At 60.3% G+C, this 12,630-nt stretch overlaps 1 protein-coding gene across 1 annotated transcript; it reads right to left on the bottom strand.

The window, feature by feature from the left end:
- Nucleotides 1–1,633: 1,633 nt before the first annotated feature.
- Nucleotides 1,634–12,405, bottom strand: RFLNA (refilin A). The gene is made up of 3 exons (XM_066260792.1): nucleotides 11,941–12,405; nucleotides 3,525–3,634; nucleotides 1,634–3,073 (listed from the first exon to the last, which is right to left on the bottom strand). Exons 1-3 carry the CDS (start codon nucleotides 12,145–12,147, stop codon nucleotides 2,740–2,742), a joined length of 651 nt encoding a protein of 216 aa, XP_066116889.1. The 5' UTR covers nucleotides 12,148–12,405; the 3' UTR covers nucleotides 1,634–2,739.
- Nucleotides 12,406–12,630: the final 225 nt, after the last annotated feature.

Here is a 12,630-nt window from a genome sequence, read left to right as displayed (position 1 = left end):
CCCGAGCAGTCAGAGCAGCTCTCCGAGGGTGGTAGTTCTCGAAGGCAGGATGGGCTGAGTGGAGGGAGCCCAGATCTCAGCTGGGGGCGTTGGGGAGCCCAGGGTGGCGGGAGCTGAGGCAGCGTGGGGCCCAGGGGTTTCTGAGGAGAGGGCTGATGCCCGGTAAGGCCATTTGCTGTTTTTTTTTTTTCTGACGGGACGCCGCATTGGCTTGCAAGGGCGCTGGATGGGTTGGGAAACAGCCTTGGGGGGTGGTTTTCCCATCTGTAACGTGGGGACAGGGCTGTTGTGTGTACGCTTTGCCCCCTTACCTGTGCGGGAGTGGGGAAAAGACCAGGAACCCAGACAAGGTGGGCTGGAGAAGAGGGGTGGGGAGAGGACAGGAACGCAGACCTCTGCAACTGAGAATCTTGTTTGCATAATTTGGGAGTAAACAGCCTGCAGCTGGTAGGAGGGCTCAGGGCTATGCTGTCCTTGGGACGCTGAGGAGGGCAGTCAGAGGAAACATTGTTCTAATGGCTCCCCTGGGGAGCCCGGAGGGTGTAGCTATGGAGGCCAGGTGACAAGCTGTCCTTCCGCAGCCCTGGAGTCAGACCAGGTCCCAAGACCTCATTTGAGTTTCTCACCAGCCACCTCAGAGGGTCACAAGTGGGGATGAAATGCACATGAGGTGCCGACAGCCAGGCCAGGCTCTCTGCAGACAGTAAGTGCCCTTGTCTGTCAGCGACCAGGGCTGCTGTGCTTGTCATTCCCGGAGACGGAGGCCTGGGAGCCAGAACCGTGGAGGACAGGTGGGTGGAGACTGCCGAGTTTGATGGGAGGCTGGTGGGTGTGAACCCAGAGATTGGCAGGGCTGACAGCCAAAGAGGCTGAACGAGGAGTCATGAAGGGTATTTGGGGACTAGAGCCAGCCCCCAGGCCTCCAGACCTGTTTCTGCCCCTGTGAGAGAGGTGGCCATCCGGCCCTGCCCCAGGGAAGGATCTGGCTGGGGTCGACTGCCCCAAAGGCTATACAAGTGTAACAAGTCACCATCCCCACAACCTGGGTGGTCAGACTGCATGGAGCTTTGTAGGGGCTGAGAGAAAGTAAGTCACACCCGTTCTTTCTAGCCATGGGCCCATCCTCTGTGTCAGGGGCTTAGTTTCTTAACCTCTCTATGCCTTCTCGGGCCTCCATGTAGTGGAGACAGCAGGGGAGGCTTCAAGGAGAGACTGCTGGGACCATGTGTCCTTTTATCAGGGCCAGGCAAGGCCCCATGGCACGGCTGGGACCACCTCAAAGGGAGGGTCTGTCCCCTGAAGAAGGCCTCTGTGTCTAAAGACACCTTCCCCCCTCCTTGCCTGACTTGTGGAGGACACTGTCCCACAGCTGGTGTCTTCCTGACTGCCCTCAACCCAGAGCCCTCCTGTGAACCCCCCGACCCGACCCGACCCCAAGCCTCAGGGCGGCACCTGGGCCTCTGCATCTGTCAGCTGGCCCTTGTGTGGAGCTGGTCATAGGGGTTATAGGGTTTCATAGGGTGACAAGGCTCTGAGCCCCAGAGCAGAGGGGAGGGATCATGGCCTCCGGAGGCCGAGCTTACCCTGCCCCACCCCCGCAGGATCTGTGGGTCTCAAAAAGCAGAAAGGGAGCCTCTTTGAATATGCACATTTTATTAAGATAATTAAGTTACTTCTTTGTTCACCAGAAAGCATCTCTGGAGGGAAGGCACACCGTCCGTCCGTCCGTCCGTAGGTCTATCAAGGTGGCCTCTCCTGGACGGAGGCTCAAGAGCTGCCCACACCCGCACGGGGGCGCTCAAGCCCTAGCCTCTGCCTGGCCTTGGAGCAGGGGCGGGGTGGGGCAGCCCCCTACTCACTGGGCCCCTTTAGGTGTGGGGGCATGTCCTGCAGACACGTTGGGGGCTTCTAGGACATTTGTCCCTGGCAGCACCGGGCTGTGAGCCCCCAGCCCAAGTGTCCTACCTTGTCCCAGGGAGTAGGAGCCTCCTGTCTCCTCTCCTGACATCACACATGCAAGGGGGGCCTACTATCACCCAGGAACCATTAGGTTTGGTAACAGGCGACCAGACTTCCCCCACAATCTTTTTTTTTTTTTCAAGCTGATGCGAGGGCCCGAGCCTCAGGCAGGTGGCAGGGGACATTTCCAAGACCTTAAATGCCTCCCCGGGGCACCTGGCACGAAGGCTCTGAGAGTGCTGGTTAACAAGGTGTTGCGGGGACCCCCTGTGAGGCTCTGAGCACAGAGCTCAGAGGCCTCAATGTAGAGGGCTGTGCCCTGAACCTTCCACACCAGGGCACAGGACACAGGACACAATAGCTCAGACAGTCTTTACCGGCTGCCTCCCCACACACAACCACCACCAGTCCCTGCGGCAGCCTCCGGTCTTTGTCCAGCCTCTTGGTGCCAGCCGCACACATAAGAGCGGGCCACTTGGGAAACATAGCCTTCTGGGAGTGGTGGGGGTCTGCATGACACCCCTCTCCACCACAGGGCCTGGGGCGGGCTGCCAGCCCTAGCCCCTCTCTGCCCCGCTCTCCCAGGCAGCCACTACTTGACTGGACGCCTCTCCCTTTAGGGGCTAAAAGAAAAGAATCGATGCGTTTACCGAGTCCACCAGGCCGGGCAGGGGGCTGGGCCCTCGGCCTCCCCACCACCCTCCTGCCCCGGGGGCTCCAGGCCCAGCCAGCCCAGAGTCCTTGGTCCTCAGCCCCGCGGGGCTTCCGCCCAACACGCCGCTAGAGTGCAGAGGGCTCGAGGTGGCAGGGCCCGGGCTGCTGGCCCGGCTGTAGCTGCACGCTGGCCGTGAAGCGGCGGCGGGGCCGGCCCAGGCTGCAGTGCAGGGTGGTCCGGAAGGAGCTGCGCGCGTGCTTGGGGAAGATGATGGTGGTGCTGCCGAAGCGCAGCGCGCGCGGCCGCGGTTCCAGGGTTAGCTGGCTGCGGTAGTTGCGCCACGTGCAGTTGGGCGCCGCCACGATGGTCTCGCTGTAGGCCGTGACCGTGGGCACGGGCGCGTAGAAGACGTTGTCGCGGAAATGCTTCTCGGAGGCGTACCTGATCTCGGAGTTGCAGCTGGGGAGGGCGGAAGGTGGCATGTGAGCCCGCAACCCCCCCACCTCCACGCGGTCTGGGCTCTCCCAAAAGGTCAGGGCCAAAACGTCAAAGGGCGGAGGGCATAGGTCAGCCTAGGAGACACTAGAGACCCAACAAACTAAAGACCACACGTGACACACCACACCCCCACACTCACGCTGCATCCTGAACTGGGGTGAAAACATGCACTAGAAGGACACTTTGGGACAGTGGGCTAAACGGGACTTCTGGTGGGTAAAGGGGTGGATACTGTAACAGAAACTGGGAGCGTTGGCATGGCAACAGGAGGCTGCCCAGTGGGGCGTGTTCTCTGGTTCTGTACAGAGCACTCCGGGGGTGTTGGCCGGAGGTGGTGATGGTGGGGGCCGAGCTGCGCTGCGCTACACTGCGGGGTCTCAGCCTGGCCTCCCACCCAGCCTGTCCCGCTCACCGGATCTCGTGTGTGGGTTCTGGGTTCACCTCGATGCCTTCACCGAAGAAAACGGGCAGCAGCCGGGGCCTCATCTCCAGCGCCGGGGGGTTTGGGGGGAGTGGTGGAGGCTGTGGAGAGTCAAGGACAAGGGGTGAGGCCCTTTGGCATTGTGCCTCCTGTTCCCCCAGGTACAAGAGGGCCACCTACACCCTTCCTCGCCCCACTGGCCGCAGAACATTGCGCAGACCAGACCCAGATCACCCCAGGGCAGCCCTGCAATGAACTAACTAATGGCTGTGCCCCCATCATTGCCCCTCCCCCACTGTCCCAGGAAAATCTCCGCCCCTTGATTGTCTCGCACAGGCACGAAGCCCAAGGGCCAGCCCAGAAGAGCAAGTGTTTGGAAGCAGAAATCTGACAAGGACAGGACACTCCCTCTGAGACCGATATTTGTCATCAGTTTGGCTCGAATGAACTTTTTAATGTAGTGACAAGCTTCAGATGCTTCCAGCATCTTCCATGGCTCCCCTGGTTGAGCCAACACTGACCCCAGCTGCAAAACTTGGTGACTTGATGTGTATAGAAACAACGCGCTCTCTCCAGAAGGAGAGTGGGTGTCTGCTGAGCACCTACTGTGCGCTGGCCCCTGTGGGTGGGATGGGGCACACTGCCTCTCAAGCCCTTCTTGTTCAAGAGGGGTGCAGCCTAGCCACTGAAGAGTTAAGGGGCTTGGATGCAGCCATGGGAAAGGGGAGTTTTTGGAGGCATTTCTTCTGTCCAGTAGGTGAAGAGAGGCAGCTTCTGCTGGTTTTAACCACCCCCCTGTTGCACCCCCCAAGAAAAAATAACTCCCAAGTTCACGAGTAGGGCAGACTTCTCGGAGAGGCAAAGCCCTGGTGCCACCCTCCAGGGTCTCCCCCCCAGGGCTAAAGAAACGGCGGTACCCTTCATTCACATGGCCCAGCCTGGCCCAGGTGGACCTTTGGGCTGACATGACGGTAGTCTGGTTCAGGCTGATGCGGCTCCCCAGCTGCCGCCAGCCCAGGGGACCAGGCTGGCCCAGGGAGCCAGAGCCACGGGCATGGTTTCCCCAAGGGCCCCAGCGGGAAAACCGCTCAGGTCCACCCAAGCTGGAAGTGCCACACAAGATAGGGAAGGTGGTGAGACCCAGACGCAGGCTGGCATTCAGAGGGCCTGGTGGCGAGACAGCTCCGGAAGTCGCCAAGGCCCAGCGACGCCCCCGCAGGGCCCCAGGCGGGACAGGAAGGAGAGACGCAGCAGCCCCGTCCAGATCGTGCAGCGGAGTCTCTCTGGCCACGGACCTATTGTAATTGCGGGGGCGGTGCGGCCCGTGGCACCCGGCCAGCCAGAGTGGGCATAGACAGTGCCTGTCACAGCCAAGAAGGCACACCGTGGGCCCTGGGAGGGCCACCTTCCAACCACACTGGAACAGACACTCTTCAAAGACTGGGTCACATTCGAATGGGAGCCACCAGGGTCAGGGAGGGTCGGGAGGGGGTGTGCACATGGGAGGGGCACACAGGAGGACTCACCCCCCCAAGGGACCCACTGGGGCTGCTCCGCTGGTCAGGGGCCCCCCTGGAGGGAAGAAAGCCCCAGGAGGCTGCGCCCCTCATCCTACTCCCCCACCCGGGGCAGCCACACCTCAGCTTTTTCCCCAAAGGCCTCTAAAGAGAACCCAGAGGGCCCCTTGTCTGCCTGCTCCCTGGTCCCCAGTCTGCTCATTTGTAAAAGGATGCTGTGTCACCTGGGAGGCCCACACATGGTCCTGGGAGCCGCCCATCAGGGATGCCTGAGGTTAGCCCAGTGTCCTGGGAGCTCAGACCCCGTCACAGCTTTGGGACGTAGGAGCAAGGGAAGAAAAGTGTCCCAAGCTCAGACAAGCCAAGAACCGAAGGCCAACCTCCCAAATGCCACCCTCACCCCAGGGATGGCCCACTGCCTCCACCTCCTAGGGTCCGGGAGAGCCCGCTGGGGCCAGCCAGCTAGCTCCCTGGCTTCCTGGGCAGGCAGGGGGTGTTGGGAACCAGGACGGGCAGCAGAGGGAGCAGGATGTGGAGGACAGGCAGCTGCCAGGCCCCGCCTGCCTTGCCTGGTGATTCACGCCTTGCCCAGGGTCAAAACTTGCTGGCTGGGAGTAAAAATACACACGGCGCGTTGGCGTGCCCCCTTCCTGCTGCTGGGCAGTGCTACAAGCCCACGGGACACAGAGAGATAGCCGCTGTGCTGAGAGCACCGTGCCACGCAGTGTCGGCCCCGCCCAGCCGGCAGGGACACGCACAGTGTAGTCTGTGCTCAGGCTGGGTGACACAGAGAGCCCAGAGCTGCCATGGCGTGGGATGCAGTCAAAGCCATACATGGCCCAAGGAACTCTGAACTTTGCGTTCAGCCAGGGAGTTACAAGCCCCCATCAGTGGAGGGTAATTGGCAGGAGGAGGGGTCCAGGGCCCCAACCTGTGGCCAGGGAGACCGCACGCTGGCACGGGAGGCGCGTCCTCACCAAAGCCTAATGGGACCTTGGTATCTGCTAAAATGGCCTCACCGGCGAGTGATAGCCTCTGTTGCTATTGGAAATGAACTCAATTATTTTCGGCTTGTATTTGGGATTTGAGAGCAGACGCTGACATGCTAGTCTAAGGCTGACCCTCACTGTCACCCATGACAATAATGATCTAAGGAGGAACCTTGAGGAATTCTCAGCCTCCTTATGAAAGGCTTGGGGCAGGTGGGAGTGGGAGGGAGCTCCCGAGATTTCTTGCCCTCCCCCAACAGGGCACCAAGTGGCAGCTGAACAGGCCTTGGCTGGGGGAGCCCAGGAGACCCCCCAAACGAAGCAGACCTCTCCCTAGAGAGCCAGAAAGCATCGCAACCCCAGCACAGACCCCAGAGGCCAGGGTCTGACCCCCCGAGCATGAAACCAAGCAAGCACCAGCATCAGGTAGGCGGGGCTCAAGGACATGGACCTGCTCCCTGCAACAGGCAGCAAGATGGACCCCATGCCAGCAGGAGGGTGGCGGGCTGGCTTGTGACTCCCCACAAAGATATGTGGCCTGTGCATGTGACCTTGTCTGGAAAAAGCATCTTTGCAAATCTGATCAAGTGAAGATGAGGTCCTGGGTATGAGTGGACCCTAACCCCACTGACTGCTGGCCTTGTAAGAAGAAGGAGTTCTGGACGCAGGACACACAGGAAGGCGGCCAGGTGACAATGGGGCAGAGGCTGCAGTGGTGCGTCTTCAAGCCAGAGGATACCAGGGCCGGCCGGCCACCGCCAGGACTGGAACAGACGTGTGGGACGGATTCTTCCCTAGAGCTTACGGAGGGAACGCAGCCCCGCCAACTCCTTGATTTCCACCTCTGGCCTCCCGGACTCGGAGAAGGAATGTCTGTTGTTTTGAGCCACCCGGGTTGTGACTTTGTTAGGGCAGTTCTAGGACAGGCCCCTGCAAGATCCTGCCGGCCAGTGAACAGGGTGGGCACCCTCCGTGGCCACAGGACCCATTTTCCCTGAAGACCTGGAGCACTGGCACATCCCAAAAGTCCACGTCCTGAGAACTGGACAGCCTCCCAGGGCCACCTGCTTCCGGTGCACAGAGAAGCGCACACACGCACCCTGCTCTCATGAAAGGCGTGGTCTGCTGCAATGGGGGACACATGTTTGGGAGTTTCTGTGTCTTAGCCCCAGCCCGCAGGCTAGGGGTACGAAGGGTGAAGGGACAGACGACCCCAGGAGAGTGTCTGTCTGCTCCCATCTGGTGGCATCTCACCCCCCCCACCCCAGAAGGTGGCTTCTGCTGGCTCCCCGGTCTCCAGAGCACCAGGCAGGGCGTGGGCTTGTCTGCCTTCCTGTCACAGGACAGCTACAGGTAGAGCTGGAGTTCTCAGGTGAGCCCACCACAGAGATGCTGGGCTGTCGGAGCCTCGCTGAATTTCTGCTGGAGGCCAGTTCTTCCAGGATGGGGGGGGCTCAGAGGCGCTAGAGTTGCTGGCTCCCCCCCCCCAAGGGCCCCCTTCTGCACATGGGCCCCTCCCACCTCAGCCTGACACACCTGGCTCTCTCTCACCTGGCCTTGCTTGTGTCACTGGTCAGGGACACACCTGGAAGCCCATAAGAGGGCCATGCAGACTGACCTGTCTCCTCTGTCCATCTGTCTGTCTGTCTATCCTTCCATTCTTTCCAATCCTGGGAATTAACTCCCCAAATCCTAACTCCTTCCCTCTCCTCCCTCAGCTTTGATTTTGCCATCACAGACCAGAAACAGAGAAATGAGAAAATCCAAGATCCTGGGGACTGGGAGGGAGGGCCAGGTTGACAGCCAAGATGCAAAGAGGTGGCCGTGACTGGAGGTGGTCTCAAAGAGCCGGCGGCCCTGGGAGATGTTCGACAATGGGGTGAAGACACCACCAATGCTGCCTAGATGTGGCCCACAAGGCTTCCCTCCAAATCACGGCCCATGGAACCAGCGCCTCATCTTTAGGGACACGATCAAGGGAATGCATTCAGACTGTAAACAGACCCGGCCAATTGGGTGGGGGTCACAGCAGCACACACACCCCCGCTGCCATGGCACAGTGCACTGAGTCCTTCACCTGCCACAGACATGGGATCTGTCTGCACCCCACCCACCTCGGTGGGGACTGAACCCTCAAATATGCCCCCAGAGGACTCAGCTGGAGATCCCAAATGCCACCTGTGCTCTCCCTGGGGGCAGTGGCATAGGGCAAGGCTAGTTCCCACTGCACAGGACCCCTCTCCCCAGGTTGGGCAGGATGGGGAGGGAGGGAGGGAGGGAGGAGCCGACGGTCCAGGCCCGGGAGCCCATGAGGGGCACAGACAGCCTCTGTCTTGTTTGCGGCTATACGCCCGGCCCCGCCTGGCTTAAATATTTGTGGGATGAATGCAGCTGACGGGCAAATTCGTGCTAGCCCAGCTGGCAGCCGTGGCCGTCGGGTGTCCCTGCAGGACAGCCCGGCCCCACCCATGAGGAGACAAGCCCTGCACAGATCCCGTTCCTCATGGGCATCTCTCAGTCCAGTCTCTGATTCAGATTTCTAATTTGGGGGGGTTGTGGGAGCTCCTAATGCCTTTTAAAAAATAAAACAGTCACAAGTACATTTTTAAAAGACCAAATAGAATTTTACATTCTGGCCTCAGCTTGGCCTACAGGTCCCGGCCCTGGCCTCTGCCGGCCTGCTTGCTGCTCCTCGAACATGCCCATCTTCTTCCTGCCCCCGGACCTTTGCACTTGCCACTCTCCTGAACTGGAACACTCTTCAGCCCCATAACCGTAAAGTCTACCCCTGATTTTTTTTTTCTGGTTTCTATAATTTTTTTCCATTGATTTGGAGGGGGGAGGGGAGGAAGAAGGGGAAAGAGAAGCATCAATTCACTGTTTCACTTAGTTGTACATTCATTGATTGCTTCTTGGACATGCCCTGACCAGGGATCAAACCTGTGACCTTGGTGCACTGGGATGATGCTCTATCCACTGAACAACTTGGCCAGGGTCTTTTCTGGTTTCTATTAAACATCGCTTGCCTGACCGTGTCTAAGGACACTTTCATTTACCTGGTACTGTGTCCAACTAGAATGCTGTGCCACGAGGGCAGGGACCCCTGCCATGTCACTCATGGTCCAGAACTGTGTGGCACGTAGCGGGTGCTCGGTAAATCTGGTGGGATGGACAAATAATCCCCATGTCTCCACAGGTTTGGGGGTCAGCGGGAACGTGACTATCTTTGCTCTAAAGAGTGAGCAAGAACGCAGGCTGGGGAGGCTTACTCCCGCCCAGTCTGGTCCCAGTGCCTGGTACGTCTGGGGGGGGGGGTCACGCAGCAGCCCCCTGCTCCAGCGCGGCAGCATCCAGAAGGTGAGTCCAGCCCATTACAACAAAGCTGGGCTGGGGGGAGGGGGTTGTCTCTGAGGAAATGAAGCATGAGCAAATTTAACATGCACGCTAACAGCCCAATAAATCGAGTGACAAGCTGGTGAGGACCGAGCTGCGAGGGTTTGGGGACAGCCCTGCAGTTCAATCCCCTGACCACCTACTTTGGGACAGCGGAGCTGGGAACTGGGTGTCAAGACAAAGACAGCCGCCCCGTGCAAAACCATCAGAGATCCACACTGCGTGTCAGACCTGCGACATTAGGAAAGGGCCAGAGGAAACCTGGCCTCTGCTCGGAACCTGAGACCGTGGGCTCTGAGACACAGGACAGGTTTCTGTCCCTTCCCCCCCGAGACGCACAAGGTTGGCGGCCGGGACTTTGCCTACAGAGCACCCAAAGAGCATTCCCCTCCCGGTGAGTCAGCAGCGAGCAGGGCATCCTTAAACACCAGACTAGCCACCACATTTACCAGCAGTTAGTTAAGTAGGAGGTGGGCCTGCCCAGCCCAAAAAAAATGGGGGTGGTTGCCCCCACCCCTGCCTGCTGCAGGCCCTCTGCTCAGAAAGGTTGCCCATAGCAACAATTTCCTCTCTTTTTATTAAAAGCAGCATCTCAAAACCACATAGGTTCATGGGCATTTTGATTTTTAACTTAAGAAAAAAAAAAAGAACCCAGACAGGTAGTTAATTAGCTCCACTATGAAAAGCGGGATAACAGAAGGTCTAAGGGTAAAAGTTCAGGAGTCAGATTCCTGGGTTCTGTCCCAGCAGGGCCACTCAACCGGCTGGGTGACCTCTATGCCTCAGCCTCCCCCTCTGAAAAATGGGGCAAAGAAGGAGAGGAGGGCATCCTTCACTGGAAGGAGGTGAAGGTGAGTTGACGCCCAGACAGGGTTCAGGGCCATTCCTGGCACGCGGGAAGGGCTCCCTAAGCAGCTCTCGTTACCTGGGCAGAAATAGCTCCGCGCTTGGCCTTTGAGCCAAATGAAAAGAGCAGGAACAGCGTGGTTCCAATTCCTGGCGTCTAGTTAGCAAGAAAGGGAAAGAAAATACATTCGACTGGACCGCCAAGACAAGTAAGGCAGGCACACTGGCTGGCCTGGCAGGCAGAGGAAACGGCCAGAAAACACTCCTTCCGGAGGATTCTGGGTCAGCTACACCGTGAAGGGGAAGACGGGCTCCCTGAGCCTTCTCTCAGGGCCCCGTTGTGGAAGATACCGCCGGGGTGCGCTCCAAGGCACCCCTCCATGCAGCCGTGCCAAGTCCGCATCCTGTGGGAAGGCCAGCAGGACCCCTGTCGCTGCAGACAGCCTCAGTCACCTCTCTCTAGCCAGCCCTGGAGGGCCTCAGCACCCCTCACCTCCCAGCCTCTCGAGAGAGAGACCAAACTTCAAACTCCTCCAGGTGATTTGGGTCTAAGATAGCAGTTCCCCAACTCTGCTGCGCATGAGAAATACCCCAGGAGGTTTAGACAATTCTGACGCCCAGGTTGCCGCCTGGACTAGTTCAGAGTGTCTGGGGCTACGAGGCGGGCAAAGTGCTCTGAGATGGTCTAATGCCAAGTCAAAATTGGGACCCTCTGTACCCAGGAGCCAGGGAGGCACAAATGGAATACCTGTCATCATCTTGGAAGAAGGGATTTCAGCCGGTGGAGCACTGACCACCCCATGAGGTCCCGGGCCACATGCTGAGGCCCCGGGAAAGTGGCATGGGGTGGGGAGGGCGCTCACATGCGGATGGGCAGAAAAGAAGTTAACGGCAGAGCGCGGGGAGGAGTGAGACATGCCACTGGGTCCTTAGCAACCTCCTGACTTCAACTTGTCATTTCCTCCAGTCAGGGAGGAGCTGAATGTTCCCCCCACCACCACTGCTTGCACAGTCCCTGTCCAGCTGCCGAGCTGGGTGCCCACCCGAAGGCACCACAGAGTCCTGCAGGAGACAAACTTGTCTCCTGACCTGGGTCCCACCTTCCCCAGGCACCACCTTGGCCTCAGCTCCACATCAACATCCCTCAACATCCTTCACCATCCAAGGAAGGATTCCTGTACGGGACTGCTTCAAAAAGAAAAGAAAAAAAGGGGGGGGGGGCTTGCACGTTGGCAGCGCCAGGAACAGTAAACAGGGAACTGGGTCAGAAGCAGCAGAGGGACGTGGGTATGGATGTCAGTCTGCACTGCTCACTGCTCGGGCCCAGGGCGTGGGCCCACCTGGGGGGGGGGGGCAACTTCTTTGGGAATTTGGGACGGTCCTTCACCCCTGCCTCTCACTGCTGATAGGTCACTCGGCAGAGAGGCCCGCTTCCAGGGAGCCCTGCAGGTCCCTGGGGGCAGGCTGGAGCACCTCCACCTACATGCCCTGGTGCCTACCTGGGAGCGTGTCTGTCACTGGGCCACCTTCTTGGCTGGGGGTGGCAAGGGGAGGGTTGGAGGAACCCGGTCCTGGGTTTTTGGGTGTCCCCTCTGGGAGAGGGGAGCGCAGACCCTCTGCATCCCACCCCTGACCCCCTTTCTGCGCCCAGGCTGTGCTTACCGCTCTGGCCTCGCTGGGCCCCGGGGACTCGGAGGCGGCGCCAGAGCCCCCCGCGCGGGCGTCGAGGATGCCAGGCTCCAGGGAGTAGAAGGGCGGGCTGGGGCTCGGGCTGGGGGGCAGCCCGGAGTCGGGGCTGTCCAGCAGGCCCTCTCGGCCCTGCTCCTTGAGGTTCTCCTCCATGCCCTGCAGATGCAGGTGGCCCACCATGTCTAGGGGGCGCGGGGCGCGGGCCCCCGGCTCCTCGGGGGGGGGGCTCTTCCACCGCGCTCCGGGGCCGGTGGCAGCGGCGGCGGAGCGAGGGCTGTGCGCCCTGGACCTGCGGGCAGAGGCGAGAGGCGGCGCTCAGGCCCGGCGCCCCTGCGCCCCCCGCGGCCGCCCAGGAGGGGCCGCGATCCGTCCGGGCTCCACGCTGCCACACCGGGCCTGCCGCCAGCCCACCCGCCGCCGGCCTCTCCGCACCTTCCCGGCCCGCGCCTCCTTTTCTAGGCGCCGCCTCCTCCCTTCCCCCCTCCCCCAGCCGGCCCGCCCTGGCCCAGCCCGGCCCGGCCCGCGCGCCCCGGGGACGCACACTGGCCAGGCCGCCGCGAAGGAGGCCTTTCTCTGGGTCCCCTCCCAGAACAAACGCCCCGTGGTGGCAACCAGGGGTGACCCCTGGGGTCCCCAAATCATCTCAAGGAGTAGGAGGGGCAA

The sequence above is a fragment of the Saccopteryx bilineata genome, chromosome 2 (assembly GCF_036850765.1).
Source record: "Saccopteryx bilineata isolate mSacBil1 chromosome 2, mSacBil1_pri_phased_curated, whole genome shotgun sequence".
In the NCBI taxonomy this organism is placed as follows: Eukaryota; Metazoa; Chordata; class Mammalia; order Chiroptera; family Emballonuridae; genus Saccopteryx; species Saccopteryx bilineata.
This window is presented reverse-complemented; position numbering and strand designations above follow the sequence as displayed.

Excerpts from the sequence above, each read along its gene's own strand:
- RFLNA (XM_066260792.1), bottom strand. The coding sequence starts at position 12,147 with ATGGTGGGCCACCTGCATCTGCAGGGCATGGAGGAGAACCTCAAGGAG. Across the intron at positions 3,635-11,940 it reads GGCCCAGCGAGGCCAGAGCG|CCTCCACCACTCCCCCCAAA; the intron begins GTAAGCACAGCC and ends GACTCTCCACAG. Across the intron at positions 3,074-3,524 it reads GAACCCACACACGAGATCCG|CTGCAACTCCGAGATCAGGT; the intron begins GTGAGCGGGACA and ends CGCCCTCCCCAG.